Below are 12,611 nucleotides of genomic sequence, written 5' to 3'. Positions count from 1 at the left end.
TGGCCTAAGCGTAAATGTTACTATTCATATAAAACACGGATGGTATCTGCAAAGAAGGGATTGCTCTTGCGTTGGTAAGTGCAGTTCACTGTATTCACGCGATTGTGCCCGGATCCACGCTAAAGTATTGTGCTGCCTGCAGCGATGTTCCAACCAAGGTGTATATCGTGCATATGAACAGCCAGTACCGCGCGGAGGGGTGAGTGCAGGCAATTGTAATACAGTTCTGTGCTCTGGACCCCTGAAAACCCGTCGTGCTGATACTGCTACAATATTTTACCTATAGGAAGAAAGAATTTATCATCGCGGACTTGGACGAAACAACGCTCCTCATAAACCCTGCCTACGAGCTGGAGATCCGTGCGGCGCTCAAGAAGTACAGCGACGAACTGACCTTTGAGCCTGAGAAGCTGCAGCCAGGGCAGCAATAGGCGCAGGAGCAGCGGCAGCGGGCAGCGAGGGGAGGAGGGGCCACAACGTGATGGCGGGTGACGGGCCTGCGCCGGCCAGCGTGCCGGCGTGCCTGCGCACCTTCCTGGAGCTGCAGAGCGCGCGTGCAAAGCTGTACGCGCGGTTTGATCTGGGACACAAGGCCTTCATGCGGAACAAGTGAGGCCGCAGGGCTAAGGGCGTAGGGGTGTGGCCACGGGTCATGGTGTGCAGGCAACTAGCTGGAACACCGCCGCATTGCCGCCGCTGCACGCACAGCAGCCGCACTGCCGCCGCCATCCGCGCATACTCCATAAAGCTCCATGGCTGTGTGCCCTAACGCTGTGTGCTCACTGCGCCCCACCCACACACGCACAGGGCGGAGAGCACGTTCCGCTGCCTCATGTCCGACCTGACGGCCGCCTTCAGTGACTGCTCCCGCCAGGTCATAGCCCTCGAGGTGCGGCCCCTGGGGGCGCCGCCGCCGGGGGCACCAGGGACATTGCAGCAGTTTGCGCTCGGGACTTGGCAGGGGCAGCGCGCTGCGGGCCCCGCCTATTAATGGTCCCCTGTCTCGCTGTTGCGCCTTACGCAGCCAGTCTTGTGGCATGTTGCCTCCCTGGCACGCGTCCCTGCCAGCTGCTTGTCTGCCACCTACCTGTCTGCCACTTGTCTGTCGTCACGTTGTGGTGTCCCCCCAGGCGGCACTCAAGGACATGGGGCGGCCGGACCTGGCAGCCATACTGCGGTCCGTGCAGGTGGGTCTATGTGGGGCGTGTGTGTGGGGGTGGGGGCTGGGGTACTTTACTACAGACCCAACTAAGCCAAGACCCCAAACCAGAATCTAGAGCGCGAGGGAGGTGCGGCCTTAACCTTTGTCTTGGGCGCCCTTGAGCCTTGTTCTTCTGGGCGGTGCAGGTGGTAGACCGTAGACCGGCGACTCGCTTACCATCGAATGGCACCCATGCGCGCGGCGCGCGGTAACCCAACCCGCAAAGTAATAGTAGACATAGCGCAATCCTCCACGACACTCACCTGCGGCCCCACTCGCCTTCACTACCACCATCATGTGCTCATGCCGCAGGAGTGCGAGCGCGACAAGCTGCGTCTGACGCTGGCGCTGCAGGCTCTGCGGCAGGCGGCCGCCTTCCGCACCTTCAGCTGGCTGCAGCAGGGCCAGGGCGGCGAGGCGGCGGCGGCCGAGGAGGAGGCGCTCGCGCTGTTGGACCCCCACTACCGCCCCGGCCACCAGTGCCACCACGGCCACGGCCACGGGCACGGTCATGCAAACCAGCAGCAGCAGCAGCAGCAGCAGCAGGAGGAGGGGAGCATTGGGCAGGCGGAGACGGCTAGCAACGGACAGGCAGGCGAGGAGGCACAGGCAGATGGGTCAGCCGGCGGCATAGCGCAGGCGGCTGGCGGACACGGGCTGGGGGCGCAACATGACGATGCGGCGGCCTGCAGGGTCGCAGCGGAGCAGGCGGGGTCAGGGCAGGCCGGTGTCAACGGCACTGCCGACGCCGGGCAAGCAGCAGCGCCGCCGGCGCACACGCACACACACGAGGCGGGGGCGTGTGGCGCCTGCGGCAGTGCGGGGGATGCGGGGCCGCCGGAGCCCACACGGCGGGAGTATGAAGCGGCCGTGAAGGAGGCGATGCAGGTGGGCAGGCGACTGACCAGCATGCGTACCGGGAGCCTGCAGGGGGGATGCAGGGCCACATGGGGGTGCAGGGCCGCAGTCTCCCAGGGCGCGAGGCCGTCGTGAGAGCCCCGGTGACCCTGGTCATCGCATCGGCCCCATCTACCATACTGTAACACCGGAAGCCGCGATGTCCGCCTCCTGCAGGAGCTGGATGCCTGCATTCGCAAGATCAATGACGCCCTAGGTAAGCAGGCAACGGGGCCGGCGGGAGGGCATGCCGTGCGGGCGGGCTGCGTTTCCCAGCGCACACAAGAAGGCTGGCGGCAACACTGCGTGCTGCTGTGCACAGGCGTGGCTGACTCGTATCGTGGATTTGTGGGTGACCCATGCGCAGGCGATGTGCGAATGGAGCTGGAGGACGAGGCGTAGAAGGGGGAGCGAGGTGGTGGTTGGTGCGGATGCTCTTGCGGAGCCGCGTGGCTAATCAGGAGGAACAGCAGGAGTGACGAGCTCGCGGTGGCAGCCTGTCGGGAGTGAAATGCAGGGTTGCGGTGGCAGCTTTTGGCTTCGCGGCATATGGCCTGGGTTGGTGCCTAACCCGGACGCGTGGTGGCGTGCGATGGGTACATGCGGGTGGATGGGACGTGGCTCAGGCGTAGGTCAGGCACGTGTACGGTGTGCATGCAAAAGGCACAAAGGCTATCGATCGAGAGCCGAGAGGGTTTGTCCTGCAGGCGCCAGGTATGGCTGGTAGCCGAAGTGCTGAGACGCACCCCTGGTGCGCACCCCTACGCTTTCCTGCCCCTTGCCATATTCCATCACGAGCACCCCTGGTGCGCACCGAACTGGCCAGAACTGGCGTGGCGTTGCGCCCCCGTCATGCGTCACCAGGGGTGCGTCACGTACCCAGCCTGAGCCACAGGCCAAATTCTGTTGCAACGTCTCTAAGACTTACCCTCCGTGCCACAGACTACCACGCTACCTGGTTCGGCCAGGCCCCGTACAGAAGTACGGCACTGCCTTGCCGGCTCGGCGCTGCCAATCGCTGGCGCACCTTAATTTCTACCGCAATTGCAGCTGTATCCTCCTTATTGACACCCAAACGCTACAAAGTCACTGAATTTCACACTGAAAGCTCTCCAGAAAGCGCAAGGACTTCAGTTTCAATCTAACTTTCCCCTTTCGTTGCTCCCAGCCACATACGATAGGGGCTTAGGGTCGTATTAGCTCATCACGACGCAGGTGGGCTGGTCAGCAGGCAAAAGCTCTACTGGGCGGTGCTGAAATGGAACCCAACCAAAAGTTGGTCACGAGAGTTGCACCCGAGAGCGCCTGACGCTTTGCTGCGCTTCGCTTCTTGATGCGTTGACAGGACATCGCCATGACTGGCGCTAAGGATGTCGTCACGCTGGTTCCGGGCGCGACGCATGCTGGTGCAGGAGAGGCCCCTTTCGTTAGAACTAGCTTCCAAAACGATATGCGCACGAGCGTAAGTTTAGGCTTGTTTATGGGGCTGGCTGGTTTGTGGGGCTGGCACTGGGTTGAAGTGTTGCATGCGTGATGCAAAGCTCCCGTTCCTGGTCCGCGCTTCGCCTGCAAATGCTGGAGCGCGCTGGGGCGCACACCTGGATATCTGACTGCATGCCCCTCCTGGCGGCAAGATTCTCCTGTTTGTCAGCCCTGACCTGGGCGGCGCCACGGTCCTCCTGCGTCAACGCGCAGGTTCCGCCCCCTTCCGCCTATCACCGGCGGCCTCCGCGTGCCTTTGGCGCTCGCCCTGACCCCAACCCACATGCTGCCCACTCCATCCCGTACAGTTTGGCCGCTCCTCCGCCACCGACGGCCCCATGAAGGTGGATGCGGCGGTGCCGCCTGCGCTTGCAGCCGCGGTGCAGCCAATTGATCGCGGCCCCGCAGCTGCCGCCAGCTCGCTGGGCCCCGCCGCCTCGCAGGAGCTGTCCCGCGCCATGCTGTCCAGCTGGCAGTACCGCGTGTCCGGCAAGGCGGCGGTGGCGGAGCTGCTGCAGGAGTGCGCCGGTGAGGAGCCGGCCCCGCGCCGGCGCGGGGTGGACTTCGGGTGTTGGGGAGGGGGGAAGGTAAATTACGGAGGCTTAATGTTAGAAGTTGGGAGCCCGCAACCTGTATAGCTGCTGATTGTCGCTACAATCTCTAGGCAGCAAGAGCCACTTTTCTGCCCCTCAGCATCGGGGACCTTTGTGCTTACGATGCCCGCGTTTGACTGCGACCCTAGCACGTGTACAAGTTCTTGGTCCCGTCGTCCGCGTGACCACCTGGCTCCCGCCCTCCCCCTGGCCGCCATGGCTTTGCCGCGCGCAGCCGAGCACATTGCCTGCGGCGGGCCTCGCGGCGTGGAGGAGGTGGCGGTGCGCCACATCCGGCGCCACGACATTGACTCGGATTCCATCTACGTCGTAGACCTGGCATCGCCCTTCCGCCTGTTCAAGGTGGGGGCGTGGGTTAGTGGGCGCTAGGGGCAGGGGGCTAGGGGCAGGAGGTCACGGGGACGCCACGCACGGCCGTGGAGTGCGGGACGGCCGCTAGGGGCTGGGGCAGTGGACGGACATGCTTGGGGCAGGTACGCGGGCCGCTGGGCCCATTGTGCAGGAAATGCTGGGCCGCCCGTCGCTTGTTGTGAGGGCTGTGCACGCGCTGCCCCTCCGGCGGCCGGTGTGTCGCTCAGCTGCGGTGACGTCAACGGGATCGCGGGCGCACCTGCTACCTCACAGGCCACATTGCACATACCCTCCGCTCCCACATCTAAGACCAGCACACCGGCCCCCTGGGCATGCAAATGACCTGCACCCTGCAGGCACGCACACCGCTGACCTGTCACTCCTCAACACACTTTCGTGTGTGGTTCTGACGGGACCTCTCCCATGCTGCTCCCTTTTCCCCCTTATCCGCCTGCCCCGATCAGGCCTGGCGCGCCGCCATGCCGCGTGTGCTGCCCTACTACGCTGTCAAGGTGCGTACGGCGCATCTGGATTGTCCCTTGCCTGTGTGCCACCCTTGTACGGCCCATGCTGCTGCAGCTCGAGGAGCCGCTGTTGCCGTGTTGTGACCACCGTGTTTTTTCCGCTTCCCCCAACCCGTCTCACCACCTCTGTATGCCCCCCTCCCTCCCCCCCCAGTGCTACCCCGAGCCCGCTATCCTCAAGCTGCTCATGGCGCTGGGCGCCGGCTTCGACTGCGCCAGCAAGGGCGAGCTGGACATGATGCTCAAGCTGGGGGTGAGCTGGGGGCGAGAGAGGCGCCTGCGGGCCGGACTGCAGGGGCCGCAGCGGATGGTGCGGGTGCGGGCAGGGGAGGGCGGCGGGGAAATGCATGCGGCACGCAGGTGGCCGGGTGCACGCGCTGGCACATGCATCCTCAATGGTAACTGCCGCCGTATGCACGCACGCATGCACTCACGCCGCCACTCACACGTGCGTGCCTTGCGCCGCGGCTGCAGGTGTCGCCCGGCCGCATCATCTTCGCGCACCCCTGCAAGCGCGGCGCCGACTTCCGCTACGCGCGCGAGCACGGCATCACTTACACCACCTTTGACAGCAGCTCCGAGCTGCACAAGATTGCGGAGATGGACCCGGAGTTCAAGTGCGTGACGGCGGCCGTGTGTGTGTGTGTGCGCGCGTGTCGAAATATCGAAACGACAGCCCGCCGTGTGTGTATGTGTGTGTACGGGCCTGCAAGACTACTGGTTAGGGTGATGCATGTGAGCTGCATTGCGCGGTGTGCGTTTCCTTTGTTAGGCCAAAGCCTTCACGGCCCTGGGCGTGACCGCTGCGGCGCTCGTTTGCTGCCCTCACCATAAAGTGCGTTCGAGTACTGCCGTGTCCCGAACCTGGCCACCCACCAATCTCATCCCACCCCACACGCCCCCGGCCCGCAGGTGCGTGCTGCGCATCCGCGCGGACGACCCCGGGGCGCGTGTGCCGCTGGGCCTCAAGTACGGCGCTGAGGTGGAGGAGGCGGCGGGGCTGCTGGCGGAGGCCAAGCAGCTGGGGCTGGAGGTGGTGGGCGTGTCGTTCCACGTGGGCAGCGCCGCCAAGAACCTGGCCACCTTCACAAACGCCATCGCCAACGCGCGCAAGGTGGGCGGGTTGCTTGCCTGCCTGCCTGCCTGCCCGCCTGCCTGCCTGCCTGGTGGAGGTCATGTTGCGGCGTGGTCCCGGGCGGTCATGGCTGCCGCCACCGGCCTCCTTTGCTCTTACGGTATTGTCGATACTCCTGAAACAGCTACCGTATCAAAACAGAACACCACACTGCCGCTAGTTTGCTCGCCCTAACAATGCTTACAACCCCCATCACTCCACCTGCAAACTCCACCACCCCCTCTCCCGCCCTACGCAGGTGTTTGACGACGCCGCCGGCATGGGCTTCAAGATGGAGCTGCTGGACATTGGCGGCGGCTTCACCGGCCACTTCGACGAGTGCGGCAACGTCATGTTTGGCGAGATCGCCAACACCATCAACGCCGCACTCGCCACCTACTTCCCGCCGGGTGCGTGGCCACTTGTGCGCGCGTGTGGAGCTGTAGGGTCAGTGCTTGCATGTACAATGGTCCCGAGTGACTGGTGTTGGGCAGGTGTCGTGTGAACATCACCCTCCTCGCCCTGTTGTTGCTGCACGAGATTCTTCTCTGACGTTGCTGCGCACCCACCGCCCGTGTGCCCCGCGCCCACCCGCCCGCCGGCTTGCTCTGCCCGCCCCCCAATCCACTTCATCCGCAATCCTCCCTCCACTCCACACACATACACCCCATGACCCGCTCCAGGCGGCGATCTGGGCGACGTGCGCGTCATCGCCGAGCCGGGCCGCTACTTCGCCGAGACCAGCAGCACCCTCATGACGGTGGTGATCGGGCAGCGCGACCGGCCGCAGAAGGACGGCTCCACGCACAAAGACTACTGGCTCACGGACGGACTGTACGGCAGCTTCAACTGGTGGGCGGGCGGCAGCGCGGCGCGAAGGGGGCGGAGGGGCGGGGGTTAAATGGCATGTCACAGGCGGGGCACGGGGACGCAGGGAAGGGGTCCGGCACCGCGTTCCGGGGCCGTGTAGACAAACCTAATGGCTGGTCACATCCGTCAAGGCGCTGGGCTGCTGGAGCAACGCCCGAATTCTGTTGGCCGTGTCAGCTGACGTTCGGGACTGGACACAAATCTTTGACTTGGTGCAACGCCTCAATCTCTCACATCCCACACGAATCCCACACCCCGTGAACATGCCGCAGCATCGTGTACGACGGCCAGAACCCGGAGTGGCGCATCGTGCGGTCGCCCATCCTGCCCGACCCCGCCGACGCCAAGACCACCTACGTGTCCACGTTGTGGGGCCCCACCTGCGACTCCGCCGACGGTAGGCATCGGGGCGCACACACCCGCGTGCCTTGCTGCTCCGGGGGGGGGGCTATCGGAGGAATGCACAGCATGTCCCGGGCACGAGGCGATGCTGCTCACCCACACCGCGTGCCTACCTGTGAACTGCGTGCCTTCCTCCTCACCGTACATGTCTTGCCCCTTACATGCCCCCCTCCGCCCCCCTCCTCCCTCCTCCCTCCCTTCTCTGCTCCTGCCTCCTCCCTCCCCGCCCCCCCCTATGTCTGCAGTGGTGTACAAGGACGTGGCGCTGCCGGAGCTGCGCAACGGCGACTGGCTGCTGTGGCCCAACGCCGGCGCCTACACGGTGGCGGGCGCATGCGACTTCAACGGCATCGAGTTCACCACACCCATGAAGGTGTGTGTGTGTGTGTGTGTGTGTGTGTGTGTGTGCGTGCGCGCGGGGGCGGGCGGGAGTATGCATAGCAGCGGCTGCGGGCGTGACGTAACGCTGTCAACCCTTGACGCTCCTGGGGCTTCCAAATGCCATGAGCCCGCTGTATTGATGTGCATGTGTTGGCCGCGGGTATGCTGCAGGTGTATGTGTGGAGCGACATCGCGGTGGACGTCGAGGTGCCGGAGGCGGACAGCAAGGCCGAGCAGGCCGCGGAGGGGGCCCAGTAGTAGGTGCGCGGCGCGTGAGCGAGTACTTGCTTTTGTATGTGTGGGTGCGAGGGGGTGAACAAACAGAGGTATTATTTGCTATCGCTATTCAGGCGGGCGCCAAGTATTTGCATCACAGGTTCCGCCCTGCGTTAGACCCGACCAGGATGGTGGCCGTGCACGTTCCGAGCGGTGCCTGTGCTCCTTACTCCTTAGAGCGCCATGCCGCCGTGGTGCGAAATGAAGGAAGCACGCGCGAGTATACATATGCGGCCATGGTCCGCCCAGCCCTGCGTGCGTGCTAACGGCACGGCCGTGGTCAGGGAAGGTCTCGGTCTTCTGTTTCATGCTTTGGTGATGGACTTCGTCGGATGCGGAGATGATTAGGCGTTCACTAGTAGGCAATGCATGGGCGTGCAGTATTCTTTGTGAGGCGGGTGCGAGGCGCGTGTTAGATCAATCCTCGTGTGGATGGCGGCGTGGGGGTACGGTCAGTCCCGCCCCTGCCAGGGGTTGAGGCAGGTTGAGGAGCCTTGGGAAAGAGGCACGGTGTAGGTGCGAAACGAGGAGGGGTCGGTGGCGGGGAGAGAGGTGTGCGGCAGGAGGTACCCTAGTGAAGTTGTTGCAGGGGCGCCGCAGGGGCCAGTCGCGCTTGTGAGCCGGCAACTGTGCTGCTGCGGTGTCACGGTGGCATCGGGCTGCGGGGGTCGGCCCTGGGGTGATGCGGGGCAAAGCTGGTGCAAGCGTGGCAAGCAGCAGCAGCGTGGCTGGGATGGAGCTCCCCTGGGCTGCGTAGATCTCGCAGATGTTACATCGAGGAGACGAGCATTCACATTTCACAGGCTTTTGCGCCGTGCAAGACACTAGGACAGTGCCGCAGCGCAACGCATTCGGCGGAAGCTTGAATCAGCTTGTATTTAGGCGTCGTGTCCGAGTACTTGAGCATGAATAAGGCAAACGTCGAGTGGACAACAGCAGCAGTACTCAACGGCCATCTGTGTCAGCAGAACTATCCCCACCATCACATGCTCTTGGCCGCCACCACAGGACTACCAAACACGGCAAAACGTGTTTAGCCGGCAACTGGCAACGCCAAAACGCAAGGCAGCACAGCTGTCATCCGCAAACCGTGAACCGGACATACTGCAACAGCTGCAATGCATGACAGACATTCGACATCCGAGTCACACTCCCGATCCGGCATTGAAGCAGCCAACACCGGCTACCCGTATGTTCCCAGCCTCGGCGCTGCCACCCGAGCACTGGAGTGCACCGCCCCAGCCTCCCACTACTGCTGCTGGCCTGCCGCCACTGCTGCCGCCACCCTACGTGTTGCTGCCACTGCCATTGCTGCTACCACTGCTGCCACTGCGGCTGCCGCTGCCGCCGCCGCCCGCCAGCAGCTTCAGTGTGGTGGTGTAGCCCAGGAAGCTGGCGCCGTCCATCACAAAGGCGCGCACCAGTGTGGGCATGCAGCCGCGGTACAGCGCCCGCTCGGCTTGCAGCTGCAGAGAGACGCAGGAGAGATAAATACATGGAGCGGGCGGTGTCGGGAGGATGTGGCATGAATGGTACCATGTAAACAATGTCTAAAGAGGAAGAGATGATTGCGCATGCATGCCTACTTGGTATGCAGGTATTCAACAGGACTGTGTATGCGTGCAGGATCAAGGTGTACCCTACAGGGCCCGCCCCTGCCCCACGCCCCCCCTCACCTCCTTGCAGTGCTGCCACCAGGTCTTGGTGCTCGCGGCTGTGGACACCGCCTGCGCATTGGACACCACCGCCGCAATCACCGTCACCATCATCGTGCATCAGCCATCAGCGTCACCAGTAGCAGCAGCAGCAGCCAGCGCAAGCAACGCCAGGGGAAGGAAGCAATGCCTGCATGCGCCGTGGAGCTGCCTGCCAGAGGCGAACCCGCACGCACCTGCACGCGGGTCTTGATGACATCGAGTGGGTAGATGGGCAGCCACGCCAACACACCCGCCAGCCCGCCTGCCAGGACCTGCGGCGAGTGGCGGCACCACACGAGGAGCGGAGCAGTAAGGGGCCACACGAGCACAGCTGCACGGTGCGCAGGCGTGTGCGGCGCCGGTGGGTGCGGTGCTGTGCATCCAGGGCGCTGCGTGAGACGGAGGGGTGTGTGCGACCGTCACTCCCTGGAGCCGCCGGCGCCCGCACCACCTGTGTGGCTGGCGGCGCCTGCTCCGGGTGCAGGCCGGGGCTGAGCGCGGCCGCGATGTCGTGATATAGCCTGCGGGCAGGCGGGCGGGCGGGCAGGCGGGTAGGTGGGTAAGGCGGGTAGGCGGGCGGGTGGGTGAGGCGTGTAGGTGGGTAGGCTGCTGGGCAGGTAGGCGGGCGGGTAGGTGGGGAGCACTGCTATCCGGCTCCAAGCCCAGCCTCCCATGCGGACCTGCGCCGCCTCTCGCCCCCTCACCCACCAGAAGTACATGGCGTATGACGGCACGTCGCGGACCACCGTCAGTGTGAAGCCGCGGTACAGACCTGCAGCGGCACAGCAGCAGCCAGCACATCGCTCACAGCCTTCTAACGCACGACTGGCACGATAGCCATCAACAAGAAGTACATCCCACTACAGAACCGGCTCCACGCCTTCCTGCAGCTCCAGCACCTGGCCCACCGGGCGCCGCCCCCACCCCACCCCTCCGCCCCCCCGACCGCCTGGCTCACCCGCCACGCCGTCCTGCCGCACCACCTGCGCCGCCAGCGCCGCCGGGTTGCAGTAGCCGGCAGTGCCTGGCGAGGCGGTCTGCAGCTGCGCCCTCAGCTTCAGCAGCTCCACTGGCGACCACAGGAACACCTGTCAGAGAGGCAGAGTGCGTGTGTCGGAAAAGCGCGAAGGGAGCGGGTGAGTATGAGCTTGAATTCCAACGACGACCTGAGAGGGCCATGGGGACGCGCACACTGCAGAGCTCCACCACGACAGCTGACTCGACAGTCCTCATCATGCAGGGGCTCCCCTCCCAGGTCCCCGTCCCAGGTCCCCCGTCTCAGGTCCCCCTCCCAGGTCCCCCTCCCAGGTCGCGCCCACACAGCACCGTCCTGCTTCGCACACCCCTGCTGGAGGTGCCTCAGGCCCCGCACACAGCCTCCCGCACCTGCGCCATGCCCGCCACGCCTCCCGCCACGAAACCGTGCCAGGGCATGGGAATGGGCTGCGGCCGCTCCGCCTCCTCCTGCGCCCCCTCCGCCCCACCGTGTCGCCCGGTGCCCGTGGCCGGCACCTCCGCCAAACCCCTGCTACTGCTGCTGCTGCTGCTTTCACTGCGACTGATCCTTTCACTGCTGTGGCTGCTGCCTGCCGCTTGCCCCGCCAGCAAGCTCCGCTGTGTTGGGCCCGCAGGCTCCAGGCCCAGTGACGACGCCACGTAGTGCACCACTGCGCCTGTGACGCTGTGGGGGCCGTGCACCTCCGTCTCCCGCATCTGCTGTGACACCGCGTGGTGGTGGTGGTGCAGGTGCAGCTGGTGAACCTGGCGCTGGTGGGGATGGGAGGCAAGCTGCTGTGGTTGTTGCTGTTGGGTTGCTTGGAGCGATTCGTGGTGATGAGTCCGGTGCAGTGCCACGGAGCCAGCACTGCTACCGCTGCCGCTGCTGCTGCCGGCACCCTCGGCGCCCCCCAACATAGCGGGCGGCCACTGGCGCTGTCCTGCTACTGGCGAGTGATGTATCCCATGTAGCTGGCTCTGCTGCGGCGGTTCTTGCTGCTGTGACCTCTGGGGCTGTTCCGCATCCTCTGGTGAGGCCAGCTGCCGCAGCGTCCACCCGTACGCCTGGACAGTGTGGGGTCGTGAGGGAGACGAGCGTGGGCGGCGGCCAGCCAAGACAATAGTGCACGTCAGTAAGCACTGCGGCCTCATTCGCTTCCACGTTGGGTCCCGGGAGTTCATGTGCTCAACCAGCAGCCAAAAGCGGCAGCAGTGCCGCAGTGCTCGCACCTGGAAGAGGATGGCTGACTGTACTGAAGCGAAGAGCAGGGGGTACGTCAGCCCTGCACAGCGCAGATCCGTACCACTTGAGTTGCGTGACCATTGCCTTACATCGGGATATGTGGCGGGATGCCCTGCGTGGCTACGACCTGCCTCCCCTCCGAGCAGGCGGGGTAGAGCGAGTTCCTGTTGTCGTGCTGCTTCGTATTGAAGCCCCGCCGCCCAAGTCTCCCTGCACTGACGCTTCTGTCCCAGCGTGATCCCCACTTACCCTTCCAAGGGCTGAGCAACCCCTCCTTGCGGACCATTGATGACAGCACCGAGAGCGCGGAGGGCACCCCACCCGAGGCACTGCACGCCTGCTGAATGCGCACGCGCACCGTGTCCAGAGGCTGGGATACTGTGATGGCGAAAGCACCCGCCACCGCACCCGCAACGAAATCGCGCAGCAGGCCATTGGTTTCAGTACTTGGCTCCATAAGGTGTTCCTCGAATCAGAAGACTCGGTCAGCAAACCCCATGTTCGTTTGATGCAACTAGCAGGTGTAAATACTGTAAGTTTAAGAGCTTCATGTTTGCGGGGTA

The 12,611-nt window shown here is 64.5% G+C and overlaps 3 protein-coding genes across 3 annotated transcripts; 2 read left to right on the top strand and 1 right to left on the bottom strand.

The window, feature by feature from the left end:
- Window positions 1–39: 39 nt before the first annotated feature.
- CHLRE_16g683483v5 (uncharacterized protein) lies at window positions 40–3,022 on the top strand. The gene is made up of 8 exons (XM_001698819.2): window positions 40–74; window positions 143–199; window positions 287–609; window positions 808–889; window positions 1,131–1,187; window positions 1,514–2,089; window positions 2,276–2,315; window positions 2,466–3,022. Exons 3-8 carry the CDS (start codon window positions 482–484, stop codon window positions 2,498–2,500), a joined length of 918 nt encoding a protein of 305 aa, XP_001698871.1. The 5' UTR covers window positions 40–74; window positions 143–199; window positions 287–481; the 3' UTR covers window positions 2,501–3,022.
- A 147-nt stretch (window positions 3,023–3,169) lies between these two features.
- CHLRE_16g683371v5 (uncharacterized protein) lies at window positions 3,170–8,895 on the top strand. The gene is made up of 13 exons (XM_043071487.1): window positions 3,170–3,313; window positions 3,444–3,560; window positions 3,889–4,108; window positions 4,409–4,536; window positions 5,010–5,057; window positions 5,224–5,322; window positions 5,544–5,686; window positions 5,982–6,183; window positions 6,443–6,593; window positions 6,867–7,035; window positions 7,326–7,450; window positions 7,701–7,828; window positions 8,008–8,895. The coding sequence occupies exons 2-13, from the start codon at window positions 3,453–3,455 to the stop codon at window positions 8,092–8,094; spliced, it is 1,608 nt and encodes a 535-aa protein (XP_042916263.1). The 5' UTR covers window positions 3,170–3,313; window positions 3,444–3,452; the 3' UTR covers window positions 8,095–8,895.
- Window positions 8,896–8,897: 2 nt separating this feature from the next.
- Window positions 8,898–12,591, bottom strand: CHLRE_16g683259v5 (uncharacterized protein). Its single transcript, XM_043071486.1, has 9 exons — window positions 12,298–12,591; window positions 12,036–12,088; window positions 11,196–11,870; window positions 10,768–10,897; window positions 10,518–10,581; window positions 10,261–10,330; window positions 10,004–10,081; window positions 9,789–9,839; window positions 8,898–9,578 (listed from the first exon to the last, which is right to left on the bottom strand). Exons 1-9 carry the CDS (start codon window positions 12,503–12,505, stop codon window positions 9,399–9,401), a joined length of 1,509 nt encoding a protein of 502 aa, XP_042916262.1. The 5' UTR covers window positions 12,506–12,591; the 3' UTR covers window positions 8,898–9,398.
- Between the last annotated feature and the right edge of the window lie 20 nt (window positions 12,592–12,611).

This window comes from Chlamydomonas reinhardtii, chromosome 16 (assembly GCF_000002595.2).
Source record: "Chlamydomonas reinhardtii strain CC-503 cw92 mt+ chromosome 16, whole genome shotgun sequence".
Taxonomy (NCBI): domain Eukaryota; kingdom Viridiplantae; phylum Chlorophyta; class Chlorophyceae; order Chlamydomonadales; family Chlamydomonadaceae; genus Chlamydomonas; species Chlamydomonas reinhardtii.
The sequence above is the reverse complement of the archived record's forward strand: the minus strand, read 5'-3'. Positions and strand labels throughout refer to the sequence as shown.